Source organism: Bombina bombina, chromosome 6 (assembly GCF_027579735.1).
Source record: "Bombina bombina isolate aBomBom1 chromosome 6, aBomBom1.pri, whole genome shotgun sequence".
Classification (NCBI taxonomy): Eukaryota; Metazoa; Chordata; class Amphibia; order Anura; family Bombinatoridae; genus Bombina; species Bombina bombina.
This window is the reverse complement of record NC_069504.1, coordinates 641,825,990-641,840,135: the sequence shown is the minus strand read 5'-3', so window position 1 is coordinate 641,840,135 and position 14,146 is coordinate 641,825,990. Positions and strand designations below refer to the sequence as shown.

The 14,146-nt window shown below is 36.2% G+C and overlaps 1 protein-coding gene across 1 annotated transcript in view; it reads right to left on the bottom strand.

Moving 5' to 3' along the window:
• Window positions 1-386: 386 nt before the first annotated feature.
• Window positions 387-14,146, bottom strand: part of LOC128662178 (ammonium transporter Rh type C-like) — a 178,648-nt gene continuing 164,888 nt past the window's right edge. The window contains exon 10 of the mRNA XM_053716005.1: window positions 387-470. Within this exon, the coding sequence (XP_053571980.1) occupies window positions 402-470 (69 nt within the window). The 3' untranslated portion in view covers window positions 387-401. The remainder of the gene's footprint in view (window positions 471-14,146) is intronic.

Here is a 14,146-nt window from a genome sequence, read left to right as displayed (position 1 = left end):
TAAACGTAGCACTTTGCAGGTGTGTAAGCTAGGTATGTGTCATAAAAAAAGTATTCATAATAAATATTATTAAGGCATTATTTGAAAACTAGCGCACTTCTGTTTATAGTGCCTGTGCTGATGCTCTCTCAATACCTCATAGTTTAACTTCCTATAACTTTGACCCTCTTTGAAAGCACAGAATTAACACAATCCCCAACCATTACCATACATGAATTATAAACCATAGTATTAAGAAAATAAAAGCTGTGGTATAAAACATTTACTCATTTTCCATGTGTTGTTATACTATGATAGGTGTCAATATTCCTTTAGCTGCATGTTTGTTTTCAACAATAATTTTGTGTAGGTTCATAAAGTTGAACATTTAGGCTATTTTTAAATACTTAATCCTGTAAGGATTATGTCACTTTGTCCAGATCATGGGTGGTGTACTGTTTGCAAGATTCAGCATCATCTTCACCAGGAATCTGCAGAGAGAAAAAGTATTTAATGTTCTTCATGCCAGTAATATACATTAGGCACATTCTGTAGAACATTACAAACATTTGATTTATTTTCCACTAATGTATCACTTTGGCTCCTTTATTATGTAACATATTTGTTTACATTACTTAGCAACGGTCTTCTTAAAGACATTTTTAAATGCGTCCCTTTTATTATGAGATATATATATATATATATATATATATCTCAATCCTTTCTTTCTCTACTGCTCAATATTTTTAATTTTCTTCTTTTTTCATCTCATTGTTTTAAAGTATGTTAATTTTAACGTATTTGTATTTTGTTATACAAGTCCACTTTCACCATTATTTAGCACATGTTGTTAATAATAGGTTGCAGGGTATCTTAAAATCAGCTAAATTAATGTACTTCAATTATCTAATTTGTTTGATTCACTTTGTATCATTTGTTGAAGGAGCAGCAATGCACTACTGGTTTTTAACTGAACACATGGGTGAGCCAATGGCAATCGGAATATATATGCAGTCACCAATCAGCAGCTAGAACCTAGTTTATTTACTCCTCCTGAGCTCTCCTAGATAAACCTTTCAGCAAAGGATAACAAGAGAAGGAAGAAAATTAAATAATAGAAGTAAATTGGAAAGTTGTTTAAAATTGTATTCTCTATCTAAGTCACAAAAGAAAAATTTTGGGTTTCATGCCCCTTTAAGCTATATAGGGCCAGATTACGAGTGGAGTACAAAATTGCTTTCATATTGCATGGAAGCTCTGTGCTCAATAGAGCGCGCTTCCATAGGCTCCAATGGAATGACACGGCATGAGAACTAGAGCATAAAATATAAATATATATGGATAAGAATATATACATATATATTTATGCACACGTTAACACATAAATATATATATGTATATAAGCAAATAGCAACAAAGACAAAAACGTTTCATAAAACTGCACGTGTATATAAGCATAGTCTCAGAAAGACAACGTCAATCTTTCCCACTGCAGTCCTTGTGAAATATTTTTGTGGATACAACCTGGAATCCCTTGATCCAAAAGTAGGTAAACGTAGCAAGTAGCTAAAAATCCCTTAAATAATATGGGATCCATCAGTCCCAATCCCAGCAGTGAACAACACTTAGACAGATGTGATCATGGGACCTTTAAGAGCAGCCCGTGCCCAACACAGCAATTAGCTGCGCCCACTCGCCACTCCTGTCATGTCTCCTTGAATGCTGTCTCACTGGGCTCTGCTTGCTTGTTACAAACGCTGCCCCTAATAGCGGCGTTCTGTTGTTGCACAGGTAGGTGTGTCTAATCCCGTGACCGGCTCCAGCCAATCACCGCCAATCACCATCAGATGGCTCCAAAACAGGGCTATAACTGTAACTGCAGAGAAGGTAGAGGGTAGAGACTGCGAGCTTCCCCTCGCTATTGGAAATCGTGGACAATATGCAAACTTTAGGAAAAAAACATTATTCAAGACAAAGTAAAAACAAACTCATTTATTGATATCCACATTAAATAATTTAAAGATTATTAATACACATTAAAGGAGAAGTAAAACAGAGTGAAGCTATTTGGATAAATAATAAACCAATATTCTAAGATACAACTGTATCTCTTTAGAGGCATAGAAACGCCATTAAAGTTAAACTATTACCACTTAGAAATATTAACAGTGTGTGAAAATAGGTTACATAATTAGTTATCATACACAATATCTCTTAAATTTAAGTGAGACTCACGACACACTGATGTGTATTGCATTGCATTTCATTCTATTTTTATGGAGCACAATGAGTGAGGAAGGAGGGAATATGGAACAAGGAAAATATTGCCTTTTATAGGCATTATATTGATGATTTGCTTTTAATTTGGCAAGGAGATGTCGAACTTATTGAATATTTTATACAGGACCTCAATGATAATGCAGTAGGCCTACGGTTTACCTTTGAGAAACATGAGACTACAATTAATTATTTAGACCTCACATTAACGGCTAAGGACAATGGGCAGATAGTAAGTGATTTGTATAGAAAGCCCACCACTAAAAACACCCTTTTAAACGCCAAAAGCTGTCGCCCTAAGCATGTACCATTTGCGGTTGCTAAGGGGCAACTAATCAGAATAAAAAGAAATTGCACGGAGGAATCGGCTTACATCAAACAAAGTACAGATATTAAACAGAGACTACATCAAAGGGGGTATCCAATTAATGTGCTAGACAAGGCACAGACACAAGTTGACAAATTAGATAGAAGTTCCCTTTTAAAACATTCTAAAAAAGGCCAGATCTAATCAAGATAGGATCAAGTGTGACCAAGTCACTTTTGTCACAAAATTTAGTGAGGAATACAGTAGCATCTGTGGGATAGTAAGAAAGCATTTCTGATTGTTAGCAGCAGATGACAAACTTACTAAATGTGTTGAGAAGGGTCTACGCTGCTCATACAAAAAGAGCAGAATGATAGGGAACTATTTATCTCCCTCTGAATTACCAACTAAAACCCCCTCCACTCAGGGTTCCTGGCTCACATACAGGGGGATGTACAAGTGTGGAAAAACGAGGTGCAGACCATGTGAATTTGGTATCTTCTCAAATAAGTTTCACTCAGAAGTGACCTGAGAAGAATTTAAAATTGTATCTTGTCTCAACTGTACTTCCTCCTATGTCATTTATGTATTGACGTGTATCCAGTGTCATCTTCAATACGTAGGTCTCCCAGCAAATTATGTAAATACTTGGATAAGGAACCATCTATTCTCTATTAAGATTGGTGAGGCCACTACACCACTGGTCAAACATTTCAAAAATATACATGACAAGAGCAATGATACCCTACGATGGCAAGCTATAGAACGGATCAAGCATCCTACTAGAGGTGGAGATAGGGATAAGGTTTTGGGCAAACGAGAAATGTTTTGGATCTTCAGACTCCAGACTAGAGTGCCCATGGGTCTCAACTCAGAGTATGACTTAATTAACTATTGGAAGTAGTTATCGCATACTTCAACTGTGGTGTACTATTGAATCATGCTCTGAGTTTGACCCTTGTCACTGGGATATGCACATATATTCCCTATACTTCTGGTTTGCCTATTTATTTGTTGATGTAATCCCGTTTAGGCATCCTTACTGTTAATATCATTTAATGCACAATACGCACTAATGTATTAATGTATATATGTTTTCAACATTATATATGTTTATTATGTATGTGTGGGCATCTGAAATGATGCATCTAATATTGTATATTATGTTTTGCAATGTAAAATACACCTTATCTATAGGATATATATAATAATACATTTATCCATATTCCCTCCTTCCTCACTCATTGTGCTCACTAAATATAGAATGAAATGCAATGCAATACACATCAGGGTGGCATGAGTCTCACTTAAATTTAAGAGATATTGTGTATGATAACTAATTACGTAACCTATTCGTCACACACTGTTGATATGCCAAAGTGGTAAAAATTTAACTTTAATGGTGTTTCTATGCCTCTAAAGCGATACATTTGTATCTTAGAATGATGGTTTATTATTTATCCAAATAGCTCCACTCTGATTTACATCTCCTTTAATGTGGATTAATAATCTATAATATATATGTATGCAAGCAAAGTCTTTATTTTGAATATATATCTGAATAGAAATAGTTAGTATATTAATTATTATGGCTCCTGTATTCAAAAGTATCCACTATGTACATGTATATATTCTCCACTGGCTTCTAGTGATTTAGAGGTTAATAATGGCACTTAAACTCAAACTGTGTGACTGGTAGTTTATTGACCAATCATTGAGTTGATACACCTTTAAAATTAGTGAGACACGTTTGCATAGAATTAGCTACGATTACAGCAGAAGGCCGAAACATGTCAGCCTAATGCACTCGTGTGTGTTATTTTTTATGTGCACATTGGTACTCCCATGATTGTTTTTACCACAAGTAAATATCAATAAATGAATTTGTTTTTACTTCGCCTTGGATATAGTTTTTTCCTAAAGTTTATTTAAGCATATACATATATATTTACTGGGAACACACAGTTCCTATAGACCGCAATGTAAAGGCACTTTTCAGTTCCGTTTTTTTCTAACACCCCAGGCCCGCCAACTTTAACCCCTAAAAACTGCTTTTTGCAGTTTTTTTTTTTTAATTAAAATTTTTTAAATTAAAAAACAACTTTATTTTGCGAGCAAATGGGGGTTATTTTAAAAATTAACCAGAGGTCTAAACTCTGGTTAATTTTCGGAGCACTTATTACTACCTAGAGCTCATGGTAGCAATAACCAGCCACTTGTAATGGCTGATTATTTATTGCGCGCCTGAAAACGGGCAAATTTGCCCATTTGTGGGCGTGCAATAAATTAGTGATCCACTTTTAATCCAGCCCATAATCTATAATAGCTGCATAAAAACTATCCACCAGGAACTGTGTATATGTAAATGTAATCTTTGGATTTGCATTATAGTGTATAGCTTTTACACCTTTCTTGGGTATTTAAATGCAGATGTTGCAAATGTTACGTATATATTCAAACTTTCTTTGTTCTTTCATCTAAAAAACAACACCTACTGAAAATGCTTATTCAAACATGATAGGACAGTTTGCTAAGCAAACTCAAAAGACAAAGCAAAATAATAAAATATCTTAAAGTGCAATTATCATTGACAGAAAACTGAAATGTGCATATGTGCATTTCAATTTAAATAGAAGCATTTTTGCAATATACTTCCGTTAGCAAAATGCTTCTAGAAAAAGTTATGACTGTTCAAGTGGCATATGCACACGTGGATCAGGCCATTCCTGATGAAGATGTACATATCCCTTTAAGGGCACAGCTAATGTTAAAAATAGCTAATGTTAAACATTTTAACTATTTTCTGAGGGTTAGCTTCATTGGGTAACAGTTTTCAAATATTCTGCTCATTTTAAAATCTGGTCCTCTGTATTTAGGCATTTTTCTATATTATTTTTTTAATATATTATTTTTAATTAAACTTTACAGGGTTTGTGTGAAGGTATTCCAAGTATAAAATTCCTATCTTAATCTGTCTCAGTATTTTCCTTTAAGAAGTCTCAAACAAAGCAACTGTTACATGGGACATATTCACTATGGAGTCCAATGGAATTCTGTTAACAAACTTAGGTACATTTAATCTTATACTCTTCCACCACCTAGTGGCTAAATGTTATATGAAAGCAATTTAACTAAAATAAGATCTGTCCTAAAATCTAATACAATATATGTTAATTCATAACAAACTTACTTAGTTTATTTATATTTTTGAAAATCCTGTGTGTTCTGGGGTTTTTATTTGTATTTTTTTTTACTTAACTTACACCGAGATTACGAGTCTTGACGTTAGCCTTAAAAAGCAGCGAGCAGCGTTGAGAGGTTCCAATGCTGCTTTTTAACGCCCGCTGGTATTACGAGTCTGGCAGGTACAGGTGTACCGCTCACTTTTTGTCCGCGACTCGAGCATACCGCAAATCCCCTTACGTCAATTGAGTATCCTATCTTTTTAATGGGATTTTCCTAACGCCGGTATTACGAGTCTTGGAGAAAGTGAGTGGTACACCCTCTCCTGTCAAGACTCGAACCGCATTTAAAAGTCAGTAGTTAAGAGTTTTATGGGCTAATGCCGTAACATAAAACTCTTAACTAAAGTGCTAAAAAGTACACTAACACCCATAAACTATCTATTAACCCCTAAACCGAGGCCCCCCCCACATCACAAACAGTTAACTAAAGTTTTTAACCCCTAATCTGCCGACCGGACATCGCCGCCATGTCAATAAATATATGAACCCCCTAAACCCCCGCCTTGCAAACACTAGTTACATTTTATTAACCCTTAATCTGCCGTCCCTAACACCACTGCTACTATATTAAATGTATTAACCCCTAAACCTAAGTCTAACCCTAACCCTGACACCCCCCTAACTTAAATATAATTTAAATAAAACAAAATAAAATTACTACAATTAAATAAATTATTCCTATTTAAAACTAAATACTTACCTATAAAATAAACCCTAAGCTAGCTACAATATAACTAATAGCTACATTGTAGCTAGCTTAGGGTTTATTTTTATTTTACAGGCAACTTTGTATTTATTTTAACTAGGTACAATAGTTATTAAATAGTTATTAAAGTGATGGTAAATCCTAGCGTTTAGGAAAAGGCAGCCCACGGCAGAACGCAATTTGGCTGAGAGGTGACGTTTCCACCTCTTAGCCAATAGCCGTTCGGGAAATACAGCTTGGCGCCACAAAAATACAGCTTGGCGCCACAAATCTTTTACCTGTAAAAAAAAAAATACAATACCCCCCCAACATTAAAACCCACCACCCACACACCCAACCCTACTCTAAAACCCACCAATCACCACTTGCAGATCACCCTACCTTGAGACGTCTTCACCCAGCCGGGCACAAGTGGTCCTCCAGAGGGACAGAATCTTCATCCGATCCGGGCAGAAGAGGACCTCCAGATGGGCAGAAGTCTTCATCCAGGCGGATTCTATCAGCCAATCGGAATTAAGGTAGGAAAAATCCTATTGGCTGATCCAATCAGCCAATAGAATTGAGCTTGCATTCTATTGGCTGATTGGATCAGCCAATAGGATTAAACTTCAGGTTTTATTAAGGGGGGATTGGGTGGGGGGTTTTAATGTTGGGGGGTATTGTATTTTTTTTTTTTACAGCTAAAAGAGCTGATTACTTTGGGACAATGCCCCACAAAAAGCCTAGGTACATTTAATCTTATACTCTTCCACCACCTAGTGGCTAAATGTTATATGAAAGCAATTTAACTAAAATATAAGATCTGTCCTAAAATCTAATACAATATATGTTAATTCATAACAAACTTACTTAGTTTATTTATATTTTTGAAAATCCTGTTTGTTCTGGGGTTTTTATTTGTATTTTTTTTAATTAACTTACACCGAGATTACGAGTCTTGACGTTAGCCTTAAAAAGCAGCGAGCAGCGTTGAGAGTTCCAACGCTGCTTTTTAACGCCCGCTGGTATTACGAGTCTGGCAGGTACAGGTGTACCGCTCACTTTTTGTCCGCGACTCGAGCATACTGCAAATCCCCTTACGTCAATTGCGTATCCTATCTTTTTAATGGGATTTTCCTAACGCCGGTATTACGAGTCTTGGAGAAAGTGAGTGGTACACCCTCTCCTGTCAAGACTCGTACCGCATTTAAAAGTCAGTAGTTAAGAGTTTTATGGGCTAATGCCGTAACATAAAACTCTTAACTAAAGTGCTAAAAAGTACACTAACACCCATAAACTATCTATTAACCCCTAAACCGAGGCCCCCCCACATCGCAAACAGTTAACTAAAGTTTTTAACCCCTAATCTGCCGACCGGACATCGCCGCCATGTCAATAAATATATGAACCCCCTAAACCCCCGCACTCCCGCCTCGCAAACACTAGTTACATTTTATTAACTTCAAATGAATAAAGATGGATACAGCACCCACTACTCACTAGTGCACGGAGAGGGCTGACCAAGCCCAAACAATTCAAGTAGAAGAAGGCAGCCTCCAGCAGTGAACAAAGTGACTTTTATTTGTTAAACACAGGTCAAATACAGCAACGTTTCGGGCTAACAATAAGCCCTTTCTCAAGCCTGACATAAATTGAATAAAACACCATTTAAATAGCCATATTGGCGCCAAACAATTGTGAAAAAATTGCACATATATCGCCCTCTAGTGGTGGACTTGAATATTGCATGTCAAAATACATTTCTTGCAATTACAAAGATACAAATCTGTTACAAAATATTTTACATTGTATATATTGCACACATTCAATCAACTTCATAAATAAAGTGCCAAGTGATCCTATAAAAAATGAAGAATAAAAAGTAAAAAATTAGAATAATAATATTTGTGACAACTAAATTCAATGTGAATATATTAGTGAAAATAAATATATTGAATATTCAAATTTATTAGAATTTGAAATCTAAAATTAATCACAATACTCATATCAAAATTTCTTAATTACCATATATGTATATATAGGAACACAATCAATCGAATGGACTATATATAAAAAATTAAAAAATTGATATATATGGGAATCCTTCAACAAAGGATACCCATATTACAATAAGTCAGAGATTTAAAAACTAATGGGTACTCAGTGAAAATATAGGTAATGCCAAATGTTGGATATAGACATTTGGCATTACCTATATTTTCACTGAGTACCCATTAGTTTTTAAATCTCTAACTTATTGTAAAATGGGTATCCTTTGTTGAAGGATTCCCATATATATCAATTTTTTAATTTTTTATATATAGTCCATTCGATTGATTTTGTTCCTATATATACATATATGGTAATTAAGAAATTTTGATATGAGTATTGTGATTAATTTTAGATTTCAAATTCTAATAAATTTGAATATTCAATATATTTATTTTCACTAATATATTCACATTGAATTTAGTTGTCACAAATATTATTATTCTAATTTTTTACTTTTTATTCTTCATTTTTTATAGGATCACTTGGCACTTTTTTATGAAGTTGATTGAATTTGTGCAATATATACAACGTAAAATATTTTGTAACAGATTTGTATCTTTGTAATTGCAAGAAATGTATTTTGACATGCAATATTCAAGTCCACCACTAGAGGGCGATATATGTGCAATTTTTTTACAATTGTTTGGCGCCAATATGGCTATTTAAATGGTGCTTTATTCAATTTATGTCAGGCTTGAGAAAGGGCTTATTGTTAGCCCGAAACGTTGCTGTATTTGACCTGTGTTTAACAAATAAAAGTCACTTTGCTCACTGCTGGAGGCTGCCTTCTTCTACTTACATTTTATTAACCCCTAATCTGCCGTCCCTAACATCACTGCCACTATATTAAATGTATTAACCCCTAAACCTAAGTCTAACCCTAACCCTGACAACCCCCTAACTTAAATATAATTTAAATAAAACGAAATAAAATTACTACAATTAAATAAATTATTCCTATTTAAAACTAAATACTTACCTATAAAATAAACCCTAAGCTAGCTACAATATAACTAATAGCTACATTGTAGCTAGCTTAGGGTTTATTTTTATTTTACAGGCAACTTTGTCCATGAGCTAGTGACGTATGGGATATACATTCCTACCAGGAGGGGCAAAGTTTCCCAAACCTCAAAATGCCTATAAATACACCCCTCACCACACCCACAAATCAGTTTTACAAACTTTGCCTCCTATGGAGGTGGTGAAGTAAGTTTGTACTAGATTCTACGTTGATATGCGCTCCGCAGCAGGTTGGAGCCCGGTTTTCCTCTCAGCGTGCAGTGAATGTCAGAGGGATGTGAGGAGAGTATTGCCTATTTGAATTCAATGATCTCCTTCTACGGGGTCTATTTCATAGGTTCTCTGTTATCGGTCGTAGAGATTCATCTCTTACTTCCCTTTTCAGATCGACGATATACTCTTATATATACCATTACCTCTACTGATTCTCGTTTCAGTACTGGTTTGGCTTTCTACTACATGTAGATGAGTGTCCTGGGGTAAGTAAGTCTTATTTTCTGTGACACTCTAAGCTATGGTTGGGCACTTTTATATAAAGTTCTAAATATATGTATTCAAACATTTATTTGCCTTGACTCAGGATGTTCAACGTTCCTTATTTCAGACAGTCAGTTTCATATTTGGGATAATGCATATGAATAAATCAATTTTTTTCTTACCTTAAAATTTGACTTTTTTTTCCCTGTGGGCTGTTAGGCTCGTGGGGGCTGAAAATGCTTCATTTTATTGCGTCATTTTTGGCGCAGACTTTTTTGGCGCAAATTTTTTTTTCTGTTTCCGGCGTCATACGTGTCGCCGGAAGTTGCGTCATTTTTTGACGTTTTTTTGCGCCAAAAGTGTCGGCGTTCCGGATACGGCGTCATTTTTGGCGCCAAAAGCATTTAGGTGCCAAATAATGTGGGCGTCTTTTTTGGCACTAAAAAAAATGGGCGTCACTATTGTCTCCACATTATTTAAGTCTCATTATTTATTGCTTCTGGTTGCTAGAAGCTTGTTCACTGGCATTTTTTCCCATTCCTGAAACTGTCATTTAAGGAATTTGATCAATTTTGCTTTATATGTTGTTTTTTCTATTACATATTGCAAGATGTCCCAGATTGACACTGAGTCAGAAGATACTTCTGGAAAAACGCTGCCTGGTGCTGGATCTACCAAAGTTAAGTGTATCTGTTGTAAACTTGTGGTATCTATTCCTCCAGCTGTTGTTTGTAATGAATGTCATGACAAACTTGTTAATGCAGATAATATTTCCTTTAGTAGTTACATTACCTATTGCTGTTCCATCAACATCTAATACTCAGAGTGTTCCTGTTAACATAAGAGATTTTGTTTCTAAATCCATTAAGAAGGCTATGTCTGTTATTCCTCCTTCTAGTAAACGTAAAAGGTCTTTTAAAACTTCTCATTTTTCAGATGAATTTTTAAATGAACATCATCATTCTGATTCTGATAATGGTTCCTCTGGTTCAGAGGATTCTGTCTCAGAGGTTGATGCTGATAAATCTTCATATTTATTCAAAATGGAATTTATTCGTTCTTTACTTAAAGAAGTCTTAATTGCATTAGAAATAGAGGATTCTGGTCCTCTTGATACTAAATCTAAACGTTTAAATAAGGTTTTTAAATCTCCTGTAGTTATTCCAGAAGTTTTTCCTGTCCCTGATGCTATTTCTGAAGTAATCTCCAGGGAATGGAATAATTTGGGTAATTCATTTACTCCTTCTAAACGTTTTAAGCAATTACATCCTGTGCCATCTGACAGATTAGAATTTTGGGACAAAATCCCTAAAGTTGATGGGGCTGTCTCTACTCTTGCTAAACGTACTACTATTCCTACGGCAGATAGTACTTCCTTTAAGGATCCTTTAGATAGGAAGATTGAATCCTTTCTAAGAAAAGCTTACTTATGTTCAGGTAATCTTCTTAGACCTGCTATATCTTTAGCGGATGTTGCTACAGCTTCAACTTTTTGGTTAGAAGCTTTAGCGCAACAAGTAACAGATCATAATCATAGCATTGTTAATCTTCAACATGCTAATAATTTTATTTGTGATGCTATCTTTGATGTCATTAGGGTTGATGTGAGGTATATGTCTCTAGCTATTTTAGCTAGAAGAGCTTTATGGCTTAAAACTTGGAATGCTGATATGTCTTCTAAGTCAACTTTGCTTTCCCTTTCTTTCCAAGGTAATAAATTATTTGGTTCTCAGTTGGATTCTATTATCTCAACTGTTACTGGAGGGAAAGGAACTTTTTTACCACAGGATAAAAAATCTAAAGGTAAATTTAGATCTAATAAACGTTTTCGTTCCTTTCGTCACAATAAGGAACAAAAGCCTGATCCTTCACCCACAGGAGCGGTATCAGTTTGGAAACCATCTCCAGTCTGGAATAAATCCAAGCCTTTTAGAAAACCAAAGCCAGCTCCCAAGTCCACATGAAGGTGTGGCCCTCATTCCAGCCCAGCTGGTAGGGGGCAGATTACGATTTTTCAAAGAAATTTGGATCAATTCAATTCACAATCTTTGGATTCAAAACATTGTTTCAAAAGGGTACAGAATTGGCTTCAAGATAAGGCCTCCTGCAAAGAGATTTTTTCTTTCCCGTGTCCCAGTAAATCCAGCGAAGGCTCAAGCATTTCTGAAATGTGTTTCAGATCTAGAGTTGGCTGGAGTAATTATGCCAGTTCCAGTTCTGGAACAGGGGCTGGGGTTTTATTCAAATCTCTTCATTGTACCAAAGAAGGAGAATTCCTTCAGACCAGTTCTGGATCTAAAAATATTGAATCGTTATGTAAGGATTCCAACATTCAAAATGGTAACTATAAGGACTATCCTGCCTTTTGTTCAGCAAGGGCATTATATGTCCACAATAGATTTACAGGATGCATATCTGCATATTCCGATTCATCCAGATCACTATCAGTTTCTGAGATTCTCTTTCCTAGACAAGCATTACCAGTTTGTGGCTCTGCCGTTTGGCCTAGCAACAGCTCCAAGAATTTTTACAAAGGTTCTCGGTGCCCTTCTGTCTGTAATCAGAGAACAGGGTATTGTGGTATTTCCTTATTTGGACGATATCTTGGTACTTGCTCAGTCTTCACATTTAGCCGAATCTCATACGAATTGACTTGTGTTGTTTCTTCAAGATCATGGTTGGAGGATCAATTTACCGAAAAGTTCATTGATTCCTCAGACAAGTGTAACCTTTTTAGGTTTCCAGATAGATTCAGCGTCCATGACTCTGTCTCTGACAGACAAGAGACGTCTAAAATTTATTACAGCTTGTCGAAACCTTCAATCACAATCATTCCCTTCGGTAGCCTTATGCATGGAAATTCTAGGTCTTATGACTGCTGCATCGGACGCGATCCCCTTTGCTCGTTTTCACATGCGACCTCTTTAGCTCTGTATACTGAACCAGTGGTGCAGGGATTACACAAAGATATCTCAAGTAATATCTTTAAAACCGATTGTACGACACTCTCTGACGTGGTGGACAGATCACCATCGTTTAGTTCAGGGAGCTTCTTTTGTTCTTCCGACCTGGACTGTAATTTCAACAGATGCAAGTCTGACAGGTTGGGGAGCTGTTTGGGAGTCTCTGACAGCACAAGGGGTTTGGGAATCTCAGGAGGTGAGATTACCAATCAATATTTTGGAACTCCGTGCAATTTTCAGAGCTCTTCAGTTATGGCCTCTTCTAAAGAGAGAATCATTCATTTGTTTTCAGACAGACAATGTCACAACTGTGGCATACATCAATCATCAAGGAGGGACTCACAGTCCTCTGGCTATGAAAGAAGTATCTCGGATACTGGTATGGGCGGAATCCAGCTCCTGTCTAGTTTCTGCGGTTCATATCCCAGGTATAGACAATTGGGAAGCGGATTATCTCAGTCGCCAAACGTTACATCCGGGCGAATGGTCTCTTCACCCAGAGGTATTTCTTCAGATTGTTCAAATGTGGGGACTTCCAGAAATAGATCTGATGGCTTCTCATCTAAACAAGAAACTTCCCAGGTATCTGTCCAGATCCAGGGATCCTCAAGCGGAAGCAGTGGATGCATTGTCACTTCCTTGGAAGTATCATCCTGCCTATATCTTTCCGCCTCTAGTTCTTCTTCCAAGAGTAATCTCCAAGATTCTGAAGTAATGCTCGTTTGTTCTGCTGGTGGCTCCAGCATGGCCTCACAGGTTTTGGTATGCGGATCTTGTCCGGATGGCCTCTTGCCAACCGTGGACTCTTCCGTTAAGACCAGACCTTCTGTTGCAAGGTCCTTTTTTCCATCAGGATATCAAATCCTTAAATTTAAAAGGTATGGAGATTGAACGATTGATTCTTAGTCAAAGAGGTTTCTCTGACTCTGTGATTAATACTATGTTACAGGCTCGTAAATCTGTATCTAGGAAGATATATTATAGAGTCTGGAAGACTTACATTTCTTGGTGTCTTTCTCATCATGTTTCCTGGCATTCTTTTAGAATTCCGAGAATTTTACAGTTTCTTCAGGATGGTTTGGATAAAGGTTTGTCTGCAAGTTCCTTAAAAGGACAAATCTCTGCTCTTTCTGTTCTT